The sequence below is a fragment of the Penicillium psychrofluorescens genome (assembly GCF_964197705.1).
Source record: "Penicillium psychrofluorescens genome assembly, chromosome: 5".
Taxonomy (NCBI): Eukaryota; Fungi; Ascomycota; class Eurotiomycetes; order Eurotiales; family Aspergillaceae; genus Penicillium; species Penicillium psychrofluorescens.
In genome coordinates, this window is record NC_133443.1 from 202,507 (window position 1) to 228,134 (window position 25,628).

The following is a 25,628-nucleotide window of genomic DNA, read 5'->3' on the forward strand; positions in this document are numbered from 1 at the left end:
ACATGGTCTCAGATCAAGCGTTGCATCATCCAAGCTGACTGAATTACGAGATCACTCGCGCAGTGTTGGGCCGCATGAGATCCTCGCTGGCCTGCTTGGACAGAGTGCCTGTCTCGGTCTGCTGGTCGTCCAGACCCTCAGTTTCGTGGGCATGCTCATCGTCGTCCTCGACGATACGGGTCGGGATCTCGCCGGTGGTGTATTGCTGACTTGAACGCTCGGGGAAAGTCGCGTTGCTAGCCATGGACATGGAAGTGCTGGAGCGGTTGTGTACCAGATCGGGTGTCGGCGGGATGCTGGAATTCCGGTCAGGGTGCAGCGAGTTGGTGTCGGTGTTGTCGCTCATCTCGCTTGCGGCACGAGTCGAGCGGCCCTCTTGGGCCTCGAAGTCGGAGCCCAGGCGGTCGCCATCCTGACGAGCCTTGAGCGACTCCTCGGACTCCTCATCATCCTCAGCGTCCTGGGCCAGGTGCAGGCCCTCGACGGCGGCGGCGCACTGGTCGCTGATGGTGCGGATGATATCCGCAATGGCGTCGGTCTTCTCGCGCAGGTAGAGATCTGCGACATCGTTGATGCTCAGACGAGCAAGGGTCTTCTTGTCCTTGCCGAGGTTCAGCAGATGCTGCTCTAGCTCGGGACTCATATCATTTACCATAGGTTTGCCGTTGACATCCTTCTTTGTGATCTCTTTCGAAGCTGCCTCCTCTGATTCTTCGGTTTCGGCGGGAGTGTCCTCGTAGCCCTGCTTGACCATTTCAGTAATTGTCGAGGTACTACCAATGGAGCGCACGATGTGCTCCATATGGTGGTTCTGGCCGTTGATGAGGCTACGCAGGTGCAAGACCACGCGCTGGGCATCATCGCGCTGGCGGGAAAGGGTGGAGTTGGTATGCTGCAGAGCAGAAATCTCCTTCTGGTTGCGCTTGCGCTCGCGCTCCAGCTCCTCGGCAATCTCCTGCTGGAGGACGAGAGCCTCGAGAGCATCGTCGCGCTGCTTCTCCGTGCCAGAAAGGCGCAGAGTAAGCCGGGCCACGTCGTCCTTCTGCTGGTCGATGAGACCAGTGAGACGGCGATTCTCGCGCTTGTGGTTCTCGATCTTGACCTTGAGTTCCGAGGTCTCTTTGGTGAGCTGCTCAGCAAACGCCTGGAACTTGAGGAACTGCTGCTTCCAGGTCTCGAGCTCCTCGACAAGGAAGTTGTTGCGCTTGGTGACCTTGCTGAGCTCGGTATCCATGCGGCCCTTGAGATTGATAAAATCTTGCCAGGCCTCCATAGCATCACGCGAGTACTGGTTCCGCTCGCGCACGATCTCGTTGAGGTGGCGCATCGAGACCTTGGTCATCAACGGCTTCTTGACGGAGCCGCCGAAGATCGCCTTCACACCGGTGTTGCGTCCCTAGAGACGTGTTAGCTTCTACATGTCGAACTATAAAAGAAGAATCGCCTACCAGCTTCTCGCAGACGTGGTCCATAACGCCCATCACGGCATCCTGGTTCCACCAGTTGGGCTCTTGGACGCTCTCGACCTCGCCTCGCATCACGATGATCTGGCCGGCAGGGATCAATTTGCCACCGGCGTATGCAGACCGCAGGTGCGGCGGCACACCGGAGGGCGCAACGTCGCCGTTCAGAGACTGGGTCAACCGGTTGATGAACTTGGTGCGCTGGCCTTGATTCAGGACGTTGGGTGGGCTCGAAGTCAGAACGAAGTTCCGGTCGAGGTCCACCACCAGAGCATCGGACGGGGCATTGAACAGCGTCCGGCACTCAGCGGTGACACCAAGGATGTACGGGCCGGGTTCCTGTACGAGCTCCTTGACGTGGCGGGCGTGCACAACGGGCACGTACAGACCGCTCCACTCGTAAACACGAACGCAGTACCGGATGGTTTCGGCCGCGGCCGTCAGCATCGCCGGGTAGTGGCTGACGAAGATGATGCGGCGAGTGGGCGAGACAGCTGCCTCGACCACCCCGACAATGTTCGGAATGGACAGACAGGTGAATAGGGGCCACATGGAAAAGTTCTGGAAGCCGGTAGGGGACGAGGGGAACTGATAACACAAGGCATAGTCCTTCATATCGATTCGAACCAGGTCATTGAGACGCGGAGCAGGGAAGCTCAGGATCCGAGACACCTCCTCGGCATGGAAGAGGTTGGTGGCCTTGTTCCAGTGGATCCACATGCCACGGAGGTAGTCACCTAGCAGGTCGTAAAGCGGATAGCGGGACAAAAAGCTGAGGCAGTAGGGGATCCAGTAGGTCTCGTCCGGATTGTCATAGAAGTCCGACTCGGTCTTCTTGCGCAGCTCACGAATGGTCTCAGCGCGCTTCTCATCCGCACGGGACCAGACGCGCAGCGCAATGCCGTACAGAGTGTGCGAGGAGTCCTGCTGCAGCACAAACGCGTGATGGGCACAGTGCGGCTGGCTCTTGCCGGTGCAGATCTCGACATCGTGCGGGAAACAAGCCCGCATGGCCGAGTGCAGAGATCGAGCAATCTCGTTATCCTGCTCTAACCGTGGACTGCTGCCCAAGATCTCGGGCAGCCAGAATTGGCCGACGGCGCCCTTCATATGGCCGATCTTGCCCTGAGCCGGGGCGGGTGCCTTGACCCATTGGGAGGGCTCCCGGCCCACACCGCAGACCATGTAGGCATGGGTGAGGGTTTTCGGTGTTCGCTGGGTGGGCTTGAGGTTGAGGCTGGAGGCAATAGGCTGGGTGATGCGCGAGTGCAAAGATGAGGTGCGGCTGGGAACGACCAGCGAGTTTTCTCCCTCGCCGCGGGTGGTGGGCCGATCGCGGGTGGATGGCCGCACAAAAGAGGCGTGGTCTCGCAGAGACGGGCCCATGGTGATCAATTGAGATGGTGGTGGTGTGAAATATATATGTATATATAGATAGATTCAATGAATTGAGGGTCACTCAAGGGCGCGAGCCGGGATGGAATGGACTGTCGGATAGAAAGTCCCTCGATCAGAAACACAGAAATGGACGTGCCAGATTGACGAGGTGAAGTTATTCCCGGTCCATGTAGATACTTGACACGCACAAGACAGCGCGGTCTTGACAATGAGGTCGACAACGAATGGAAAGGGTGAGAATAGAAGAATGGAGAAGAGAAGAGGTGAGAAGAGAGGAGAAGGAGAATAGGAGAAAAGCATAATCCACTCGGAGCCGAAGCGAAGCTAAGGTTAAGGGGGTTCGTTCGAGGCAAAACGAACCACTTGGGCTCTCCACCGAAAAATACGCACTTGCAGGGGCAGGAAATGGACGGGCCCCCGGAGTTACGGAGATGGTACGGGGGAACTGGGTATCCGTGGGTCTGTGATGCTTAGCAGACGCAGGTACCACCGATGCATGGTGTAGGATATTGTCGCTATCACCGATTCTATGTAATAGAAGAATAGTGTGTAGAATACACAGAATACGATGCCAGACCATCCATTGTGATGCCGATCGATGATTTGGATCAGGCCGGGGTGGAGCCCTGACCGGGATCCTGTTGTTCCCCCTGAGCGGGCGAACTTGTGGTGCGAACACTCGGCATTAGTGACTTATTCTCTGTGAATAATGAGTGGATCGATGGCATTCATTATTAGTTGACTTCGAGGTATGTATGTTCTTTGGCTCCGACTAGGGAGAGAGAATTAAATCTCCGACTCCGACTCCTGCTTCATCCGGTGTGGCTGCCAACTCTGTCCCAGTTACCGTAACTCACTTCCCCAATACGAGCCAGGATGACCGATAGCCACACAGTAGCACCTGTAGCCTCGATCTGGAACCGCTCCGGACCGAGTCCTGAGCCTTCTTTGGGATAAGAGCTACAAGGGGCTAGAAAACAAGGGCCCGTCAAGCGGAAAAAAAGCGAGTGCTCCGGGCGAAGAGCTCAGTAAGCTCCAAACTAGCATCAGCGCGCAGCCGGTCACGGTACGGTCACACACGGCACAAATTCAGTTCCTGGCCTGATTCTTCCTTGGCAGCAGTCGATCGCTCCCCGATTCTGCGTTGGCGGTTTCGTCTAGACCCACCGGGGGGGTGGGGGGGTACCTGGTACCTGACGGGAAGCGGGCGGGCCCGTAGTCGAGGCAGGTACTGGGGACAACCGTGGGCTCCTCACGGATGAGATGTGTCATGTCGGCTATACATACACCAATTAAATAAGTGTCGCTGGCGGTTTCATGACACTTAATTAGTGGGCGCATGACAGGTCGAGTGATTACAATCTCAGGGTTTCAGTGTCCCTGAGGGGTGGGGAGAGGGGTTAGTTGACTAGTGGAAGTATGTATCCATCGGATCGGATATATATTATTGTGCAGGTGTCGCGGATGGTCGCAGCCTTTGTTGGTCATACAGTGCGGGTGGAAATATATAGATCTTCTGCGCGGTAGATCTACCAGCTCTGACGACTATTAGATGGAATTTGTTTCCATCTATCCTTACTTCGTTACTCCAAGGAAAATGGGGAATATTGCTGACAGAAACCCGGATATCGCAATAAGCACGATGAAGCCGAAAAGAATATAGATCTAGCAAAACACAAATAACCCAAACTACCACAGAACTACGTCGGGCAGTTCGACCATATGTTCTAGTACATACACGCTCTCACCTATCTACTCTGCCGGATATGCCTTGTTCGGAGTCCCACGAAGATCATCGTGAAGGCCGCCAACACCTCCGGGAGGAATAAGAGAAGCACGCGCACTGCAATAGTCCCGTGGATTGGGCTGAGATCCTTGTCTTGTGTGGCGACCATAACCATGTTGTAGATAACACGGATTCCGATGAAAATAAGCGAGACGAGGGCGCCCTGGAGGAGCTATAGGAAGAGGCATCATCAGCGACCAAGCTGAATAACGAGCGGGAATGGCTATGCTTACCGCAGTTCCACCTCGGTATCCAGGAGCATCCATCTTTCCCTGAAAGTGCAGGAGGGAGAACAGCCCCCAGAAGATCTGGAAAACCCAGGTCACGACAATCAAAGCCACACCGGCTTTCCAGTGCGTCAGACTGTCAGGCTTCGGGTGACCTTCATAGATATCCAAGGAACCTGTAATTGTGAGGGCCAGAGCAGCAGCCATGAGGCCTGTGGTACCAATGACGACGCATAAACCGACAACGCGGCCGTGTGATGGGTTCCGATGCGTTCGCCTGATAGAACCCGGTCAGTTGTCAGTTCGGCAGAGGGAGGAAAATGGAGAACATACCCTTCATGGATCAATCCGTCAACTGCTAGAATTAAAGGCGTAAGACCCACACTCTGGATGATATTGGCAGCTAGGCCATTGCTATCATGAACACCTAGTGCACCACCGATCATTCGGGCAAAGCAGAAAACGGTGAGGTAGTACCAAGGCAGGAATCCGCTCCATCGATGACAGATGAAGACGTAAATAACGACTGGAATCAGGAGCAGATAGACTGCAAGGTCGGCAGGGAAAATTCCATTCATCGCGGAGAGTATGGGAGGTCTGATGTATATATATAAAACAACGCTCAACTCCGTTGAAGATGCTGGGTAATTGAAGTTAAGGAACAGATGACTATGTTTTCGAGGTTTCGCGAATTTAGGAGTTCTTTCATTCTACTAGAAAGGAAGGACACTTTATATCAACTCATCTTCATATCCTCTCGTACGTTCAAGGCCGTTTGCAAAACCAAGCCTCATTCCCAGTTTGGAATACTCTTCGGACTGTATGACTAAGGTTCGAGCGCCTCAAGTCATATTGAGTGCCGGGTGCAATCCAGCTGGCTGGGGGCTGAACTCAATAAAAGGCAAAGACAGCCAAGCGTGAAACTAGGGCTCGGCATTGTCCACTGCATGTGAACGATTGAGCCAATCAAATGCTGTCGTCCTTCTCTTTAACTGAGAGGCTGTGCTGACGATCTAACTGCGCAACCCATTGTTTGGTTTAAATGCAAGGCTACCCCCACCACTGGGCGCCTTAGACTCAGCAGCCGAACCGAACTGATAACCGCTTTTGGAATCCGCGTTGTACACTCTGGGTCCATGGTATACAGAGGAAAGCCCAGCGCAGGGTGTGTTTCATGTCGCGTTCGGCGTCTGAAGGTATGTGGATGGTCTATTCCGCTTGAATTAAACCGCTGACCTAAACAGTGCGATCGGCGTCAGCCATCGTGCTCGCAATGCCTTCGAATAAAACGGGAATGCTCCGGTTACCGAGACCTCACAGCCCTGCGGATTTATGACCAGAGCGAGGAAATCGTTGTGAAGGCCCGACCCCGCGATTCTATCGCCTCGAGTCCCTCGAAGCTGTCTTCCCCAGACCAGGCAATACCAGTGAGCTTAGTACCTATGCCGGCTTCAATGGACGAACGGGGGACGTCGTATACCTTTACATATTACGTTGGGACCGGCCAAAGCCAGGGTATACTTCCGTATTTACCGGGGCTGCTGGGAACAGACCCCTCCCCAGCCCTCCAAGCCTCGATTAGGGCAGTAGGGCTGGCAAGCATGTCCAGCGTCCGCATGTCGCAGGATTTGATGTGCTCAGCGCGTCAGGAATACAGCGCAGCCTTGCTCAGCACTAACCGCGCGCTGCAAGACCCAACCCTAGCCAAGTCAGACTCCACCCTGGCGGCCGTGGTATTGCTTAGCATGTATGAGGTGAGGGGCATTCCTGGACCAGTGATTCGCCTGCTCTAATCAATAAGATAGATTATAACATGCCATACCTCAAAGATGATGGGTTGCTGGCTGCACCATGTCAAAGGGGCAACGAGGCTCCTTGAGCTACGGGGCGTGAAACAATTAGAAACTACGGCTGGGCTGGAGCTATTTACATTGATACGCATGCAGATCGTACGTAACGCATCTTGCAGATTCTTTTTGACTGTTCTGACTTGTGACTGCCTTCAGGCCATCAGCAACATATTCTACAGAAACAAAAGCTCACCAGAGATAGCCAAATTGTCGAAAGCGGCGAAGGCCTACCGCGACAGCAAATCTCAGGGGATTGAAAATTTCATTGACATCTTGGTGCGGGTGGGCGACCTCTCCGTTGAGATCGAGGACGCTTACACCAAAAGAAATTCTATCGATGATCCGGCGTTCTTCATCCGGAAGGCGCTCAATTTGGATACCGATCTTGTCTCGTGGGCCCTTTCTACCGACCCTACTTGGCGCTATGAGATTATCGAGGCACCAGATCACACATACCATTCTACTTACGGTGACAGATACCATGTATATCCCACAGTTGGCGTCGCATCCATGTGGAACAACTACCGTCAAACACGCATTATTGTTCATGAGATCATCAGATCGATGTGTAAGCGCACACTAGAAATGGGAAACTCGCCCGAGAGCCAACAGACGATGCTACAGTCCATCGTGGTCAACAACCTCATGGCGGAAGATATCTGCGCTAGTGTGCCATACCATTTTACTTCAGGTGAGGTGGGATTCGGGGGTGTATTCCGGCTGCTTTGGCCATTATTCATCGCGGCGGAGTATGCTGGGTCAACACCTAGCATGAAAGACTGGATCTTCCAAGCCCTCCGTACAATTGGAAACACCATGGGCATCCAACAAGCGCTCATGATGTCTCGGTTTGTGAAAGAGGGGCATGTCTTGACACCCATTCCGGGGAAGCCGACAAGAAAGATAAATCAATCCGATCCATGAATAATTCAAAATGCTATTACAAGACAGAAATACCAATAATATGACTCAAGCACGAATTTCCAACCAAAAAACCTCCACCATCATCCAGCAAACTAGTTCCAAGTACTGCTATATCCCGCCCAAGTCTTCACGTCCTATATGCCAATTTTACCAGGAAAAATGAGTACTATTCTTCACACAAAGCACAGAGACTAGTACTCACATCGGCCTGTTTCTTCTTCTTTCTTAATGGGAGGAGTCGTCCCTGAGTTAACTTTGCCAAATTCATGGTCGTATGGTACAGATCTCTGGGTCGTTTTTTCAGCCCCAACTGGGTGTGGTGCTCGCTCATGTTCGCCGTCTGCTTGCTCGCGCTTTGACTTGTATTGCTTTCTCAAGAGGAAAGGAAGGAAAAGGCACATGGTGCTGTCTCTTTGATGTTATATTATTGATAGTATTTGGAGAGTTGATCAATTTGATGGCTCTTGTGGACTGCTTTCTAAGGGAAGAATCAATTCTGTCCACGAGCGTGGCTGTTCTTATATATTTGGACTTGTGAGATATTCAGCTCAACGTGCACACCTTTAGCAAACTCGCAAATCAGATCATAGCTCGTCTCGGATCTTCAAGGCCTCCAACGCTTACGCCCTTTCTATCGAACTGAAGCCCGGGCTAGTTATGGGGCCAGCGAAAGTATCCCTACTACTAACTTGATCGGGTAACCACCTCGAAACTCTACTGCGGACCCACTTCGTATGTGATGCGTTGGAAAGGGTTAAAAACTGCGATCCTATAAATAGTACTATGGACTACTGCGGCTGAGCAAAGACAGGAGAGAGATTATTCAAGTTTGTGCTTGTTTACTCGGCTTTCAGGCACTCGCTACTGCCACGGGCGGTTTCAGCGGTGGTAGAAGAATAATTCACTGAAACACATAGACCATCCCTGCTCGGTCCACGCTCACAATCATGCCGTACGGCACCCGCAATACCGCGACGTCCTGGATAATATCCAGATGGCTCTTGAGCAGCATCTGCTGCTGAAGACTTATCACCGTGCTACGAGGCGGCCGGCCACTGACTCCCTTCCGCGAACCGGATGCTGCGCTGCCCGATGCGCTGGGAAGGTGCTCGGTGGTCACCAGGAGGTTGGGATTGGGCTGGGACAGATCGTAGCGCGGTTTCCCGGTCGCGCCGCCGTCCGACACCACGTCCAAGCCGCTGACAAGAGAGGACAGCTCGGGTCGCGCGAGGTCCCAGAACCGGATCTTGCGGTCGCAGCCAGCCGACACCATGAATCCGCATCTCGTGCTGTTGTCCTTCCCGTCATCGAGAGAGTCAAACCCGACAGCAAAGGACCAGATCCCGAGTCGATCACCTGCCAGGCTCATGGGCGACGATGGAGCCCCGCTGCCCCCAGATTCAGGCCCTCCGGCATCCATGCCTGCGGGACTAGCGGCGGCAAAGCGACTGAGCATCCCTTCTGGCCGATCCCCGTCGACTCGCCAGGCCTCGTAGTCCCGGAGGCTCGGAGTGGTGGCTCGCGCGGGTTGATGCCCGCCATTGGGGGGGCCATTACTGGGGCCCAGAGGAGTCGCCTGGTAGACCTCGCGGCAGCGGACCTTTTCAATATCCCACACGGTAATCTCGTTTCCGTGACTGCCACTCCCGGATATGCAAACCCAACGGCCTCGACCCTTGGTGGGATGGACTTGCAGTCGGTGGATGGCGCCCCAACCCGGGAGACCCCATGCCTTCAACCGCACGCGAAAGCGGAGATCCCACAGATCGAGAATGCCGTGAGTAGTTCCCACCAGCAGCCAATTGTGCTTGCGATCGCAGCAGAAGGCGGTGGGGGTTCCGTGATGGACGGGATTCTCGAGTGAATAAACCGGTAGCATGGTCTTCATATCTAAGGCAAGGATACGGCAGGTATTGGTCGCGATCAGCAGGGTGGATTGAGCATCAGAACGGAAATGTTCCAGCCAAATTGGATACTCGACAGTCCCGTCGTCCGCAGTGGGTAGTTGATATTCCCGAACAAGCTGAAGCTTGCCATACCGAACGGTGTCATTGACATTGTGATAGTCGACTCTGACAGCGTGAATACTGCCATCAGTAGCGCCGCTAATAAAAGTGTGCGTGTTTTCAACAAATGTTAGCGCTTTTACGCGGGCACCTGGCCCATGCCGGTGGGTTTGGCGGGATCGAGGCGTCAAGTTGCGTTCGAGGCGGGTCGTGTCCCAAATCTTGACCGAACTGTCATCTGAAGCAGTGACAAAGAAAGAATGGTCTGGTGCGACAGCGACGCGGTTCACGGGGCCACTGTGCTCGCCAAAAATGGCCACCAGATTTCCTTCGGGTTTCCAAACTTTGCTGGAATCTTGCGCGTTGACTCTGCGAATTGGCTGTCGAGAATCCACCTCCTTGACATATGGACCCAAATCAAAAAAGTCCGTAGGGTAATTCTCCGCAAACACGTTGTCCAGCAGCCGTAGGACGACTGGGTCATCGCCTCCGTAGGAGTGATTGGCACGGTATTCCCGGGCCGCCGGTTCGAGAGCTTTCCGGTCGTATGCGAGTGCGAGGGCCGATGGCTGGGGAGTTCCTCCTCTTTGGAGCGGAGCGTCCACTTTTCCGAATGCATTTGCGGAACTGGTGCTTGTTTCTGCGTAGGCTTTGGCTGTTTCCTTGCGGTTCAGCAGACTGATCGCGCTGGGTTTTCGCTGGACCTGCCCGGACAGGATTCTGAGCGCAGGATTCTCTGCTTCGGTTGGTGTTGATGGGCCGTCTCGCTCGAAGCTCGGCTGGCGACTAGAAATTTTTCGATCGACATCCGAGCCTGGTGGAGACAAGGGACGGGATCCTGGTCCTGCAGCGGGTGACGATGCTGTTGGGGAAGATGATGGGGAGGAGTCGGTGGTGAGATTTTCTAGAGCAGTTGGTCGAGGGACGGACCCTGTTTCTTTGTGGCGGTGGCTCTTCGATCGGAAATGCTTGCGATGAGCACTCGGTGTTCTCTCAATCGTTGTAGAGGCATCAAGCAGCGCGTCTGCAATGGTTTTGGGGCTTTGCTCATCGACGGGAGCGCTTTCAATCCTGCCTACAGAAGCCCTCCGCGGCTTGACATTTTGATTCTTGTCAAAGAAGACCGTCTGAGGAGTGACCCCACACTGAGTCAATTTGATTATGTTGTTCAATAGTGAGATCGAACTGGTGTCAACATCTTTGGATTGTCGCATTGAGACTCTCCAAAGATAGTCTTTCAGAGCGAGCAGCTTGTACTCGTCATCGGGGCCCACCCCCAGATTTCGTAACCGAGACAGCCATTGTTCGTCTTCATCGTTCCTCGCTTGCGAGCTCAATTTGAACGAAGAGCTTCGTTGTCCGGCGCGGGAGTTATAAGACCCGGGCTCGGAGAGAGTGAAAGTGCTCTCACGGCTGGTCGATTTCCAGAACAAACCTTTATCGGCTTTGGACGCCCAGACAAGAGCCATGTCGTAGATGTTTCTCGCCATCGGTGGCTTGAGCGCATCGAGGATTTCGGACTCCGTAAATTCCATGATCCTAATTCTGAGGAAAGGCCGAACGAGAGGCGTCAATATCGAGTAAATGTCAGCCACCGACAAGAACTTGGTCGAGCTGACCACGAAGTTCACAGCTGCTTCGCGGATCCAAATGTTCGGGTGAACAAGGAAACCAGTGGTGATGTAAAGCAGATCCCACGTCGTTGGCCGCTGAAACAGACCCAAGTCTGCCATGGCCGCCAGAGAGCGAATCACTCTTTCCACGACAAATTCTTCGGGCTCCGTCATGGATTGGACCATCAGCGGTAGGATGTACTGCTCCAAACTGGTGCTTCCCACATAGGCTGCGACTCCAACGACGGCTTCAAAGAAAGCACATTTCAAAATCCAGTCCCGGTCATTGAGATATGTGTTCAAGTGGCTGAGAATGACATCGTTCGCTCTCGGATTACCGAAAAACACGCAGAGGCTGGATACCGAACCCAGGAACGCCCGGCGGACGGATGCATCCGAATCTGTCAACAACGCTTTTGTGTGAACCTCAAAGTAATCCAAAAGGTCGATCCTTGCCACATCGTACAGATTATGATATGTGGCATCCTCGGTCCAGCGTGGCTGAAAACCGACGGGTATTAGCGACGCCAAGCGAGTATCAGAACGCAGTGCCTGAATCATATCCAAAAATCTCAACGAGGATTGTGCTAAAGATGCAATGCATGAGGCATATGCAGCACGGACCATGGTACTTGGATTGGTGTTGGCAGAGGCAACAAATGGCTGCAGCCTCGGGAAAATATACTCGGAGAACAGATAGGCATTCACTGGGGATACTACGTGCACCATCTCCAGCAACTGAGTCAAGGTGCGGATGGCAGCGACTTTGACAGCGTCCGTGCGATCGGTTAAAAGGAGCATGATGTAGGGGAGAACCCGGTCCAGCTTGGCTTCATCCGAGAGCCTCTCGGCAAAGGCCAGGAGAATATCACAAGCTTTGATGCGGGCCGATGCCTTGGCGGTATTCCGTAGGTTGGAGACCACAAGGGCCAGAAAGATCAGAACGCCTTCATCCGATTGCGACGGGGATCCTGAGGTCGGATTCCCGCCGCTTGGTAGGTCGAGTTTCACGGGAAGGGCATGGCCTGCTAAATTGAATGTAGGCCGAGCGATTTTATCAGAAGCATTCCGAGATGTAGGGCCGAGAAAGTAGGTTATCTTGTCAAAATCCAGGTAAACACGCTCTATCCGATCATCGGATTCTCCTCGGTTGGCTGATTCTGCGTCCACGCTCGTTCTGCCCGACGATGGATCGGTCATGAGCGACATGTATTGATGGAGAAAGCTGTAGAAGTATTCCGGAAACGCTTTGTCCTTCCAGAAATTCAGATACTCCTCTGCAGAGTATCGTGATTCGGGTTCCAGTTGAATCATATGAAGAATCAGCTCTCTGATTTCCGGGTCCTCGATCTTGGCCAGCTGGCTGTGCTCCGGACTGTACTCGCCCTTTCGATACTTGTAGATTTGGCTCAGTGTGAAGATGGGCGACTCCAGAAAGAGCTCGGCAATGACACAGCCAGCGCTGAAAATGTCCATTGCCCAGTTGACATGTCGGCTCCCCGGTTCCTCCCCGGCGACAAGGAAGCGCTCGGGAGCCAGATAGCAGGTGCGTCTCCCAGAGATATCGAAATAAAAGGAAAAGTCTGCAGGGTTATCTTCTGGCAGGAAAGTTGGCTTGAACGACGAAGAAAAGTCGGACAGATAGAGCCAGTTCCACGAAGTGACCAAGACGTTTTCTGTCTTGATGTCGCCATGAAAGATATCTAACGAATGGCAGTCCCGCAAGGCACACAGCAGCTGGAATGCAATCCATTTCTTTTCAATGTCTTCCAGAAATGGCCGAATGCTATCGTGCCGGTCAGATCTGTTATTTCAAGCACAGACGATTTGATACATACCTCATCCGATCATAGAGCGAGCTATGGATGTACTGGCGAACTAGATACCCGCTCGTGCCGGTTTCCAGAACCCGATGAGAGCTCAGCGCATTTGGCACATCCGCCAGAAGATTGCGTTCCCCTACATGAAAAGAGATGAGTCGGTGATTTACAGGACTGGGCAGAACAATAACGCACGGATAATCGCCTCCACATATGGTTCCAATTTCATGGTCGGGTACGGCTTCATGATCACCTTGACGAAAACCATGCCATTTTGCTGCCTCGCGCGAATACTTTTCATGAAACGCCCGCCACCCATCGACTTCTCATACACCAGGTCTGACAGCTCAGGGACATCGATCCCCGCGGACCCTGCGGAGAGGGTTGTGAGGGAGTAGCCTTGTCCCATGGTGATGGAGGCACAGCATCTCCTGGGGCGTTGGAAAAGCCGCGGTCATCCAGCCAAACAGTCCTTGGGGAAGATCAAGGAAGCTGCGGCAGCCACTCGCGATTGCAAACGATGGACCAGACGAAACTAGAGATGGAAGTGAAGCACCAAATCACTTGACGCGTGGTGAACTGCCCCACGTGATGGGAAGGCGGTCAGCCCCAGGCGAGTCGACCATCAACACGAGACTCGGACTTGCACTTGGACACTCTCTATCACGGTCGGATCGGATAATCGATCAGCGGAGGAGTTTATTCCCATACAGTGATACGCACTGTCTGATCTATGTTTCTTTTACCCGTCCAATGACGTAACAAGTACCCGGCCGGGCTCTATATATACCCTGTTGATAGGGCAGCAAGGGTCTGGACTTCAACACACGACACCTACCTCGATCTCCCTGTGCAACCCTTGGAATACATGGTTGAGTTATCTATTCCATGTTTGCTCTCGTTCAGTGAGAATTTTGGAACCATCACTCCTTGGCGGGGTAGCAGCTGAAATCACCGTGCTTTTTTTTTCACCATGGATTCAGACACGATGGACCACATCGAGATTCCCATCATCGACACAAATGAGCCGCTTTTTGATGTGCTCCAGAAACTGTCCAAGTAATTAATCCATCCTTCGCGCTCATCAAGAAGTTTCTAATCTGGAAACAACTAGCTTCATAAGCATGGCGGTTAGCGATATGGCATACTCTTTCGAGCAGATGAGGCATGGGTCCCGCGGCCACCGTCTGAGACAGTTGGTCCGTACGTTGGCCGAGGATAGTCATAATCCCTTGATAATTGTCGCTTTGATGTAAGCCCGGCGTTAAGATGGAACCTAACGGCATTTACATGATTACTACAGGATCTTGAAGTGGGAATTCACCAACTCCCCTGATGATGACTGGGGGCTGAACGAAAGCCGAGGATCTGCCTGCGAGTTCGTTGCCTGGCAATTCTTGTGCCATCTAAACCAGCGTGAAACCATCGAGTTTTTGCTCGAGGAACTTCCAATCCCACGACGGAATTCGGCAAACCCCGTCGAGGCCGAGAGAAGAGGTTCTGACTCTACCTCCTACCCAGGAGAGACACGGCAGACGGAGGATGAGATGACCCCCCTCCTGGCAAACTCATCATATTCTCTTTATCGGTTTTTGTCAGGAAAAGTTGGCGCAGAAAGTCAATCTACCCAAAGCCACCGGGGCACACAGACTTATCAAGAGATCTGCCTCGCTCAGAAATATTCTCAGTTTTTTGGATTGAATGCACTGGAGATCGCAACAATCGCCCATGCCAAAAGCTTTTTAAGCCAGAGAGTTGTCCAGCGAGTGGTGGATGATATCTGGCGAGGGGAAATTGTCTTTTGGGACTCCCTGACAGTTCATTCGAGGAAGAAACCACAGCTATTCAACGAGAGGTGAGTTGGAACACATTCTATAATGTGAAAAGCTAACAGTCTCACCTCCATTACGTAGAACGGCCGATCCCTATTCTCGCTTGAGAGTGCCTGTTTACCGCAAATTGTTTGAAGCTGCATTCTTCATCACCTTTCTCGTCCTCTACTATGCGGTTCTAGTAGAGAGGAAGCAGACGGGAATTGGCATTTTGGAAAGCTTGATGTATATTTGGATTGTTGCATTTGCCTACGACGAATTGAGCGGTATTGTTGATGCCGGGGTTCTCTTTTACCAGATGGACTTCTGGAGTCTCTGGAACTTGGCCATCATCGTTGTTGGTAGCGCCTTTGTCATTGCCAGTGAGTCAAAAGGCCAACCTCTGCTGCCTGGCTTCCTCGGCGTCTTTAACTGGATAACACGTCACAGGGGTCATCGGACTAGGCAGACAAGACAACTCCATCACGGACCTTTCATTTGATATTCTTTCGTTGGAAGCGTTATTTCTTGTTCCCAGGCATGACTCACTCCAATCCTTGTTCGAGGTCGATCTGCCATCGAGTCTGACGCAAGAAACCAACAGGATCTGCTCTCTCGTGAGCTTGAATTCTTACTTCGGCAGCCTAGTATGTGAAACACTTCCGCGGGACCACAGTCCTCTCTGCTGACCGGGGCTGTGTATAGATCCCTGTGTTGAAAGAAATGGTAATATAGCTCATCACTTCGCGGCAGCCCAAGGCTGACTTGATCGTGTATCTCAGACGAAAGCCTTTTTCAGGTTTCTACCTGTGGTGGTGGTCTTGTATATCGGTAGGAGTGACTTCGCCACACTGTAGAGTGAAACGTGTTTTGCATATCTGACCGGCTGGGGATCCATGCAGGGTTCTTGACCACGTTTACCATGCTCGCCCGTGACCGCTTGTCGCTCAGGCAAATGTCCTGGATTTTAGTAAAGGTGTTCTTCGGGTATGGCGGTGTGAATTCCCCGACTCGACCGCTCCCGTGGCTGACCGACCATGCGCTACAGATCGAACGTTCTCGGATTTGTGGGTGGTTGCACCTCCAAGCACTCTTTGTTCTACACTGACGGTGGCTGAATTGATTGGATGACAGGACATCGCGCATGATGTGAGTAGCGGCTATGCTGCAACCCAAAACGGAATCGGCCCGAGGATTGGCAAAATGGTTGGCTATCGCGTTTAGTTGACTGACGCGCTAGTGACTTAGATCTCCCCGATCTTCGGATACGGGCTAATGTGGGTGTTCCCATTTCCCGATTTTCCCCATGCGCCACGAGATGGCGAAGCAAATGTCAAGCTCGCAGATGCTTGTCATCACGTTTTACTACCCGAGTGACGCTCAGCTGCAGTGATGATGTGGTTTTCGTCACTTGGTCGGGCGTGGGCATACGGCATTTCCAGCCCAACTTCCACGCAGACGCGGCACTGCCTGAAGGCTATGAGCATTCTGCGGGCGCTTCATGATTCTAGAGGCTGACGAGAAATTAAAAAACTGCAGGTTGATTTTTGTGTCAATGACAAATCTTCTGTTGATCTCATCGCTGATCAGTTTGATGAGCATGAGCCTGGAAGGAGTAGGTTTTGCTGTGCCGACCCATGGCGTTCGTCGAATTGACGCTGTTTTAGGTATTGCTTCATGCCCGCGAAGAATACCTTTTCCAGTCAGTAGTAGACATTATGAGTGAATAGTTCTCCAGCTGACATGCCGTTATCCAGGTTGTCAATCTATGTTCTGGAAAGCAGCAATTCTCGACGGCTAACCTACTTCATGCCACCGCTGGTCCGTTCGCGCCCAAGCCTTGCATAGAACTGCTCCACTCACTTCTGGAACTCCGCGCTTACCCCTGTTCCAGAATCTGATCCCTCTCCTGTGTATCCGTCCCATGCGGCTCTTCCTGTCCGCGGGGTCCGTTCGCCGCGTACGCATCGTCTTGCTCCGTGCCACCCACCTACCATTTGTTGCACTGATCTGGATCTATGAGAAGACTCGACGTCATGCGCATCGGCGGCGGACTAGTCAATTGCCTCCGGTGCTCACCGCACGAGATCTCGGCCTTCGTACTTCTGTCACCGAACCTAGTCCCTCCCGATGCCAGGACCCACTGCATCCCTCCGTAGTGGATACACATCGTGTAGGTCTAGGTAAGGCCAGAACGAGCCTGGACCAGCACGCGGGAGCGCACGAACCAGGGCGAGCCGAACGGGCTGATCAAGTCGAAGACATGATCGACGAAGTGGAACGGCTGCGGGCTCAAGTGGAACGCGTAGTAGCGACAGTTGGGGTGCAACGCCGCCGGTGAATAATCTATGGGCCGTTCTGTACTCCGCACGGCATATGGGGGCGAGCAGGTGAAGATCTGGAGTCGAGACGCGGCAGAGGGGCCACCGCGGTCGCGCCTAGGGGCACGCACCCCCTGCAAGCCCGGCGTGCCCTAGCGCCCCCATCGGTGGGATTAGCGGCGCCACCGGCCTTGACACCTTGAAAATCGTTCGATATGCTTGTCGTCACCAACCATATCATGGATAGCCTAAGGGACCAGGGGTATATTTTCATGGGGGCCGTTTTTCTTACCTGCCCTGCCTCATTCTACGAAAGGTCTCTATCTCTCATCTCAACGTCCCGCCGTGGAGTAGAAACAGATTCACGCCAGGTCAGCAATGCATGATAGAGGCACTGGAGAGTGAAGTCCGTGCGGAGGCTACTCCGTATGGTGTACATGAAGCCGAACACGCTTGATCCTTCCGTGGCCCGCATAGCGCTAGGGTCACGGTTCCTGCCTGTTCGGGGGCACTATGATGATCGTCCGCTACGTCCTCACGGTCTTCAGGCTCTTTAGGGCATGCGACAGAGACCCATCCCCCGCCCCCTCCCCCTAGGGGCTGCCACTGCGGCTGTGATGACTGACCAGTGACCGATAGCTAGCTGCGCAAATCACGCCAACCACCAGGTCATCGGGCGTTTTCCATGCCTCTGTGTGGCTACGTTGCATGCATGGGACACATCGCTGTTGGGCGCACCAGCCTAGCGGTGATGAGAGGGAAGGATGGTCATTTCTAGTGCCATGAGCCTAGCAGCCGCCGCCATTGTGAGTCCATGTGCAGCGCCTCTTGCCCCCCTGGTCATTTTTGTGGTCCCCCTGTTCTGTCCAGTCGCCATTGTGATGTCTGTCACTTGCCCAAAAGATCTTACGTCGTAGTGAGGTTAATCTTCCGATTTCTTCCTGTCATGGCAGTGCCGATTGCTCTTCTGCGGCGCTAAATTCCTGGTGCTTAGGTGCAGGCTTGCAGACTAAGGCTGTCCTCGATCTGGTCCGGGTTACTCCCGGCCGTTGAGCCCCCCACCCTGTTTTTTTTTTCCTTTTTCCACCGCATTGTCAGACCTCGCTCTGTTGAATCTGCCTTGGCTGTTGAGGCGTTTAGCTGTCGGTTCTTCACATCAAGTCGGTATCGAATGCAACAAGCCGTCTTCACCAATGATTCCATGCCCCATGCTCAGTTTATCCTCTCGTCAGCCACTGCCCATGTGCGCCGCCATCATTCACCAACAGCGCGGCTGTTGACTCGTTTTGTTATATATACTTCACACTGTCGCTACCTTGCTTGTTCACTCTTTAAGAGATCTAGTCTCCCTGGGTCTGTTGGAAACTTTTTATCACTTCTTTTTGTTGCTACACCGTTGTTGTTGACACTGCAGTATGGGTCGGACTCAAGGCTCATCCCAACAATCCTCCTCTCGAGGACCTCCATTGCCCGAAAGCACACGCTCCCTCGAGATGACGCCGCCATACTCTTCTCCCGTTTCTACAACAGCTTCCCAAAGGGAGAGCCTTACGCAGGGGATTGGACTAGGCATTTCTACACGCGGGATGGACACACCGTTCGCCCACCTGAGGGATTGCTCTCCATCAAGACACTATTCAATGGCGCCGCCTTTACACAACCAACTGGTATCCAGTGACGCACTCTACTACAACCTGTCCATGAACATCGGGGATCTCTCAAACGATTCGTTTCGTGGGGTCTACAATAGCTGCCCACCCGCTTCCAGTTCCCCCATTAGCCTTTACAGTGCGCAGACGCTGAGTGCATCTCCAAGTTACAACTCCGCTATGGAGCTTCCCTCCAACCAAGAACCATTGTCGAACGAGCCTTCTGGCCTCTGGGCGACGACTCCAAGCTCCCGAACCACGACGCCCAATGACATTGTTGCTGCGGATGACGGAGAGAAGAGTCACTGGAGTCGAAACGTGTTCACCAATAGGCTCGTCCCTCCCTCCGCATCGATGTCGGCAGCTGCAAATTCCTCCTTACTCCCTACGACGCTGGGGGAGGAGATTGATTCGAGACAAATGATTATCGAGCCACAAGGCGCGGCAACAGACAACGCTGCCACAAGTCCCTCAAACTCCAGGCAGAGGATTCGGGTCTCATCGCCCGCTGATAAACCTTTTGAGGTTGTGTCAGGGCTCAAGTGTCCCGTCTGCGGTGCCACGTTCACCAGGAACTCTAACTGCCGGGAACATCAGAAGAAGCACGATCCTAAGTTCAAGAACACGTTTACATGCGATACATGTGGCGGATCATTCCGCAGAGGTACAGACCTCCGAAGACATGTGGACAGTGTGAGTGAATTCTTACTTCCCTAGCAGCAAGAGCTAATTGAGGCCGAAGGTTCACAAGGGCATCAGAAAGTTTCCCTGTGAAAGATGTGGTAAGCGTTATAGTCGTGCCGATACTTTAACCAGGTAGGATGATACCTACTTTACGGGTCGTACACGCATTTACATTCCTATCCACAGACACATGGCAACAGATTGTGAAGGTCCCAGTACTGCCAGCGGTACTTCAAGGCAGACCGAGACCACTCAACAGACCGCGATTTCTTTGCAGCCCTTTTGGGAGCTACAGGATCGTTCGTCGAAGAGCCGACGGCCATTCAACTAAACGCGAAGAAGGGACCTTCCAACAAAGCTAGATGTGCAGCTACCACGTCGATCACGACAGTGCTTTCCATCATTTACTCATTTCCCGACTTTGCATGTTCCTCTAACATGTGGATATGTTAGACAGAACCATTGGGAGGGGGTGAAGTGGGGGTGCTTTTCCTTTTAATTCCTTACTGTTGGTTACGCACATAGTTTGCGCTTTTTTTGTGATTTGAGTGCATTAGATTAGCATGGCATTTGGGTCACATTCGATCTAGGCGTTGCGCGACTTTTGCTTCCCTTGAGATGCAAGGGAGTTGGAAAATTCCAGCGGCTTCATATGCCAAATTTATTGGATGTAACTGATATTCCAACGCGTTCCTACAACCTTGGCCTCTCCAGTGTGTGATATCATTGCAGTTCGAATCTGGCGCGCGGTAAAATGGGCCGCGTCGGCTGTCAACGTGCTGATCTGCAAGCATCCGGCCATAAGTTGGGATTGGCATTTATTTGTTGTCAGGATAAGAGAAATATAAGCCATATTGTGCATACAATAGCGGCTCATGATAATTTTGGTTCTTCTTCAGCGAGTCATCAAAATTGCAATTATGCGTCTCGCCGGCGTTTTTTAAAGGGGGGAGGGGAATTAGAGCATTGCGTGGGTGGCATTTATTCCCTGTTCGCTTTCGCACGAATCACCAAGCTTTTTTCGGACCCCCTTGCCCTGGCCCGCTCGACCTGGGAGATCGAGACTCTTGCCGCGCTCCACCCACGAAGCCGAATCACACGCTAAGCAAGTCGAGCCACGATCGAGATTAACTATTAGAAATGGCAAATGGAAACGGACATCTCCACGGCCTTGCGGGGAGAACTCCGAAGCAAGCGGCTGTCCTACGACCGTATGCTTGGTGCTGAAATTTACGGCCTCGTTTGAATTGCCTCATTGTAAGCATGGCCCCAAGGAGGATGACCAGGATTAAGAGGCTCAATCTTGAGTGAGAAATGGACTGCCCTGTCTCATTTCCTCGGAAATTCGGGGCCGAGACCGATGTGTGCCTCTTGCAAGCCGTGTGATCTGCACTCGTGGCTTCCACCCTGCATCATGATTTCTCGCAACCTTTGACTGAACCTCCTGCGAGGGATGCTAGCTGGGCAAGTGCAGGCCGGCCCTCGAATGAGAGCTGAGACTTCCAAACAGCCGCACACCAGACACCGCGTCTGTTCGCCCTGTTGATCGCCGAGCTTGTCTGGGTCCGTGGCATTCTCCGCATCTAATAAATCCGTCAGCAGCCACCTCTTTCAAGGATGTTATCTTGCTTCTCCGTAGGGGCGAAAAAAAGCCGTCCGGTGTGCGCGGATCTTCCTATCCACCGACCACCCCCTGAATGAAGAGCAGTTCTGAAAAGTGGGACAAAAATGGCCGCTGGCTGCCATAGGCCGCTAGGGTGTGCGTGGTTAAAATTAATACGGTCACTAATTGCCCCCCTTTTTGAAAGCCTCGCCTGCTCGTCTGTGATCGACAGTGCTCCCCCATACATAGCTCAGCATATACGCCACGCATAAGCAGCTAAATGATCAGGAGACACTTCCTGCGTCATAATTTCATAACGATTTGCGGATCTCCGGCGGCGGCTGTCGAGGTGGACTGTGCTCTGGGTATCGATGGAGGCAAGTACTTGGAAGAGCCGTGTCTATCGCAGCAATGTCTACCACCAGAGGCATGAAACCACTCTTTAATAGCAAGCTTTTTACCAGCTAGTCTGCCCCGAGGATGTTTTGACTTATTGATGGCGAAGAAGCAGAAAAAGTAGTCCAACATTGTCCAGATCCATGCTCTGTTCCTGTCTCATTTCTGGGGTTTCCCAGCCAATGATGAACAAAACACACTAGTTAACAGCTCGTGTGTTCTGCCAAATCTGGAAAGAGGGTACCAATTACTGGCATGGCATAATCCATACTAAAATATTAAACAGGGGGTCCGATGGGAGCTCGCTTATTACTCAAATTTTAGCGTGGCTAAAGTCTCAATCGGCACGTTTTTGACTGGGATAGTTTGTCATTTCCCCCCTGGACACTGGGCGCTAGAAACTGTCCGAGCTTCACAAAGGATCTTAGTCACCATCGGCACTACCACCTGGGGCGAATCCACAACGAGCTAGGAACTGGTGCGACAGGGAGATGATCAGATCAGCAGGCACGTTCCCGCCAGGACCCGGATCTGGAACCACGCCAATCAAGGACTTTGGAAATGTTGGTTTTGGGAATTGTGGCTGCCGGGTTGCTGTATTGTTGACGTACTTGGCTGGATATACATGCTACGTATCGAGGCCATTGGTTAATACGATGCTCCTTATGTTGCCGGGATGTCTACATTGTAAGCTCCGACGCGCCAATGACTTTTACGAATAAAAGTTATGCTGTTTTTAATCAATTCTACTTTATCTGCGCATAGGATTCGATGTATGCCCAGGATATAAACACCTGTTTGTTGACAAAAAGGATAGGTGAAGGTAAATAAACATGGCGTAGATTTAGATATACATGAACCTAAAAATTTCTGGATTGAACACACTTCAATTGATGGCTTTTTGAAAGCTGATAATATTGAAAGAAGAGATGCCTAACTTCGCTTCAACCAAAAAATTGATCACGCCGCTTAAGTATACCTCACTGTTAACACCCTGAATCAGCATATCCTTCGAGATATCAATGGATGTCTCTGGTATAACTAAGCTCAATTATACATCTCGACCAAGCACTCTCTATCTAATAAAGAGACAATAACCAGTATGTTTAACATTGTTTGGAGAGTATTTTCATGAAAGGCATGCCTATATCATTGGGCAAAGAGCAGCTGCTTGTACCTAACTAGAACTGCTTTATAGCATGTGCACGTCTGGGTTTCTCTACCTCAAGAATTGAATTATATATCAGATGCGCCTCTACGTCACTTAAACCTTTGAGGGTTTTGTGTCAACCGGAGTAAGCCCAGGCGAATCCGTAAAGCCGTCTTCTATCTCATCTGTCTCTTCTGCCTCATAAGTCTGTCTCCTGTCATGGGTGTTAGAAGTGTACAATGAGCATAAATGACACAACTCACTCTTTCTCAGCGTCTTCTTTGTGCTGAAGGCTTCGGATGACAAAGGTAGTTATAATCAAAATGACGGACAAAATAGTCGTGCCAATGAACCCCTTCCGGTACTGAGGTGCATCAACTTGGAGCCAAATGATGAGTGGTAGCCAGGCTTGAAAAACGTAGGCCATTTCGTTCATGCTTCCAATCACCAGAGCTCGCTCTTCGTTGTCACCAGCGCAGATCTCGTGAGCCCAACTATAACAAGAAAAATGGTTAGAAACTGTATCCTGGGTCCATAGAGCAAGATCACTTACGCCATACAGAGACCGCTGAGTCCAAATCCACCACCGCAAAGAATGTAGCAGGCCCATTTCCATCCCATTGGAATGTCCCAAACTGCCAGAGAGACGTAGCACATAATGTTGACGCACTAAACATATGTTAAAAATCATTTTCTGGTATAGACCAATGTACTCACTGCACCGAAAATGATAGGTGGCCAACGCCTGCCTTTCAGGACAGTATCAGATAGCCCTAAAGAAATATTAGAATCCATGAAGGTAAATCAAGGCAAGTTACTCACAGGCATAAATCAATGTTGTTACAACTTGGACAGCATAGGTGGTTGTTGGGTATGCGTTGATTTGATCCACGGAGTACTTGGGGTTTGTAGAGTCTTTCAAGAATCTACCACAAAAGGTCAGCACGGGCATAGGGGTAAATATTTAAAACAAACGACTTACTGTTGGAATATGGGCTGACTACCTGCAGCGGCATTGTTGAAGGCTCTGAGCAGAGTTAGCTGGCTAGTTGACTCGTCACTCAGGTGGCTTGTCTCACACGTATAGGACAATTAAAAGGTAGATATGCCATGAGGTAAATATTTTCTTGAGTTTTGCTCGGGTATATGGGCCACGGTTCTCTCTTCCCTCCATCCGCATACGTTTCTGAGCAAGAGCAACTTCCTAGATCGCAGGTCAACAACGGTATTGATTGGCAGCAACGCGGTTGTAAATACCTCTTTACTGAGGTACCACGGATTCGAGATTTCGGGTACATCAGGCAACACGAAGAATCCGGCCAATGCCACTGGAAGTGAGATTATTCCATTGATCAGAAAGAGCCTATTGAAAAGTCAGAATCTCAAGTCCCTTCTTCCGAGTAGCAGTTTCCGCTTACCATTGCCAACCCTTGAACCCTCCTCGTCCTCCGAGCGTAAAAACGGCGTCCATGAGGTAACCAGAGAACATGCTTGCAAGTCCGCTGCTTGTGTGGAAAATGCACGACCGTTTTGCTAGCTCGTCCTTTCGATACCAGGAACCAATTATATATTGCATGCCGGGGTAGAAGGTGCTTTCCGCGAGGCCTGGCACCGAGTCGAGTCAGTTACATTGCTTCATGCACGCCTTAGAATAGAATGCTAACCGACGAAGAATCTCAACACATAAAATTGGGTAGATGTGTTGCATCTCGACATCGAGAAGGTAAGAACGGTCCAGAGGAGCTGAGAATATGTCAGTAGAGAACTTGAATGTCGCTCCAAGTAAGAATGGCACGTTACCTCCGCAGCTGGAATCCAGTATCTGGGTCTCACGCGGGTTAAAAGGAGATTGCTCGGAATCTCGCCAATAACGTAGCCGACAGTCCAACACGTCTGCATGTAGTTGAGTTGGTTACCGTACATCCCCAGATCTTCCTTCCTGCGAATGCGTTATTATCCAGAAATTGACACGAAAGATGCAGAACATCAACTTACATCCCAGACACAAACGCATTGTTGATGTTAATTTGGTCCAGATACTTGATGAAGTACCCTGAGAACGAATCCAGTCAGCTATATCCAACAAAATAAGCCTCCCTTAGCACTTACCTAGCGACGCAAAGGTGAGAATAGCTGAATCCAGCTTGAACAGTAACCGACGTTCCTCCGGGGACTTGTCAAATGTATCCCAAATATAGCTAACCCAGCGCCGCTTGACTTTCGTCTCAACGACCGGCGTCGTGGAACCGCCATGTTCGACGACGGTGGATGGGGACGACATGGTGATCTGTCTCCTCGCAAAGGCCAAACAGGGTCAGAACTCAATGGTAGTTTTGCAACATTATCATAGGCCAAGTAAACAAAGCAAGAACACGTCGCAGATGTTCCAGGAAGGCTGACATTCCGGAGGAATGCTTCTTATCAGTACGGGACAGCCGCAGCTCATGACGTACCCGCAACGGTGCAAGAGACTTAAGTTGGATGTAGCTTCATCGCGTGCTTGTCTGGTTGGATTCCCTGACGGTCCGTCAATGAGCGGGGATGGATTCAAGGCCAACTAGCGCGTATCTCGGGATCAACCCATTAAAAGGGGATCAGTCAAATTACAGATGGAGATGTTGGCGCAATTCCTGCGCGAATGCTCAACATCACCCATTCAAAGTAGATAGCGGACGCCATAGTGAGAATCAGCGTGCGGAGATTCGCTGAAACAGCTAGAAACTTTGCCGGGATGTTGCTGTTGCCATACGGCGCTAGGCAAGTATCATCGCCGTGCTCTAGAGCTCGTCATACAATTCGGCGATGGTGTGCCAGCAACATCCGCCCCCGCGTCGAGAATCTGCCAGATTACAGAGAACGGCTGGCATTTGGGAATAAAGTTCGTGATACTCTATTATTATGCACTGAATAATTATAAAGACTTAATC

The 25,628-nt window shown here is 51.9% G+C and overlaps 5 protein-coding genes across 5 annotated transcripts; all 5 read right to left on the reverse strand.

Annotated features, from left to right (window-relative positions):
* Positions 1-43: 43 nt before the first annotated feature.
* Positions 44-2,849, reverse strand: PFLUO_LOCUS7349 (uncharacterized protein; the record flags this gene model as incomplete). The annotated part of the gene is made up of 2 exons (XM_073784983.1): positions 44-1,396; positions 1,449-2,849. 2 exons carry the CDS (start codon positions 2,847-2,849, stop codon positions 44-46), a joined length of 2,754 nt encoding a protein of 917 aa, XP_073641384.1.
* Positions 2,850-4,609: 1,760 nt separating this feature from the next.
* PFLUO_LOCUS7350 (uncharacterized protein) lies at positions 4,610-5,452 on the reverse strand (the record flags this gene model as incomplete). Its single annotated transcript, XM_073784984.1, has 3 exons — positions 4,610-4,819; positions 4,881-5,151; positions 5,208-5,452. The coding sequence occupies 3 exons, from the start codon at positions 5,450-5,452 to the stop codon at positions 4,610-4,612; spliced, it is 726 nt and encodes a 241-aa protein (XP_073641385.1).
* Positions 5,453-8,549: 3,097 nt separating this feature from the next.
* PFLUO_LOCUS7351 (Serine/threonine-protein kinase) lies at positions 8,550-13,496 on the reverse strand (the record flags this gene model as incomplete). The annotated part of the gene is made up of 3 exons (XM_073784985.1): positions 8,550-13,053; positions 13,106-13,226; positions 13,283-13,496. 3 exons carry the CDS (start codon positions 13,494-13,496, stop codon positions 8,550-8,552), a joined length of 4,839 nt encoding a protein of 1,612 aa, XP_073641386.1.
* A 9,319-nt stretch (positions 13,497-22,815) lies between these two features.
* PFLUO_LOCUS7352 (uncharacterized protein) lies at positions 22,816-23,259 on the reverse strand (the record flags this gene model as incomplete). The annotated part of the gene is made up of 3 exons (XM_073784986.1): positions 22,816-22,915; positions 22,965-23,195; positions 23,255-23,259. The coding sequence occupies 3 exons, from the start codon at positions 23,257-23,259 to the stop codon at positions 22,816-22,818; spliced, it is 336 nt and encodes a 111-aa protein (XP_073641387.1).
* A 1,433-nt stretch (positions 23,260-24,692) lies between these two features.
* Positions 24,693-24,982, reverse strand: PFLUO_LOCUS7353 (uncharacterized protein; the record flags this gene model as incomplete). Its single annotated transcript, XM_073784987.1, has 2 exons — positions 24,693-24,754; positions 24,811-24,982. The coding sequence occupies 2 exons, from the start codon at positions 24,980-24,982 to the stop codon at positions 24,693-24,695; spliced, it is 234 nt and encodes a 77-aa protein (XP_073641388.1).
* Between the last annotated feature and the right edge of the window lie 646 nt (positions 24,983-25,628).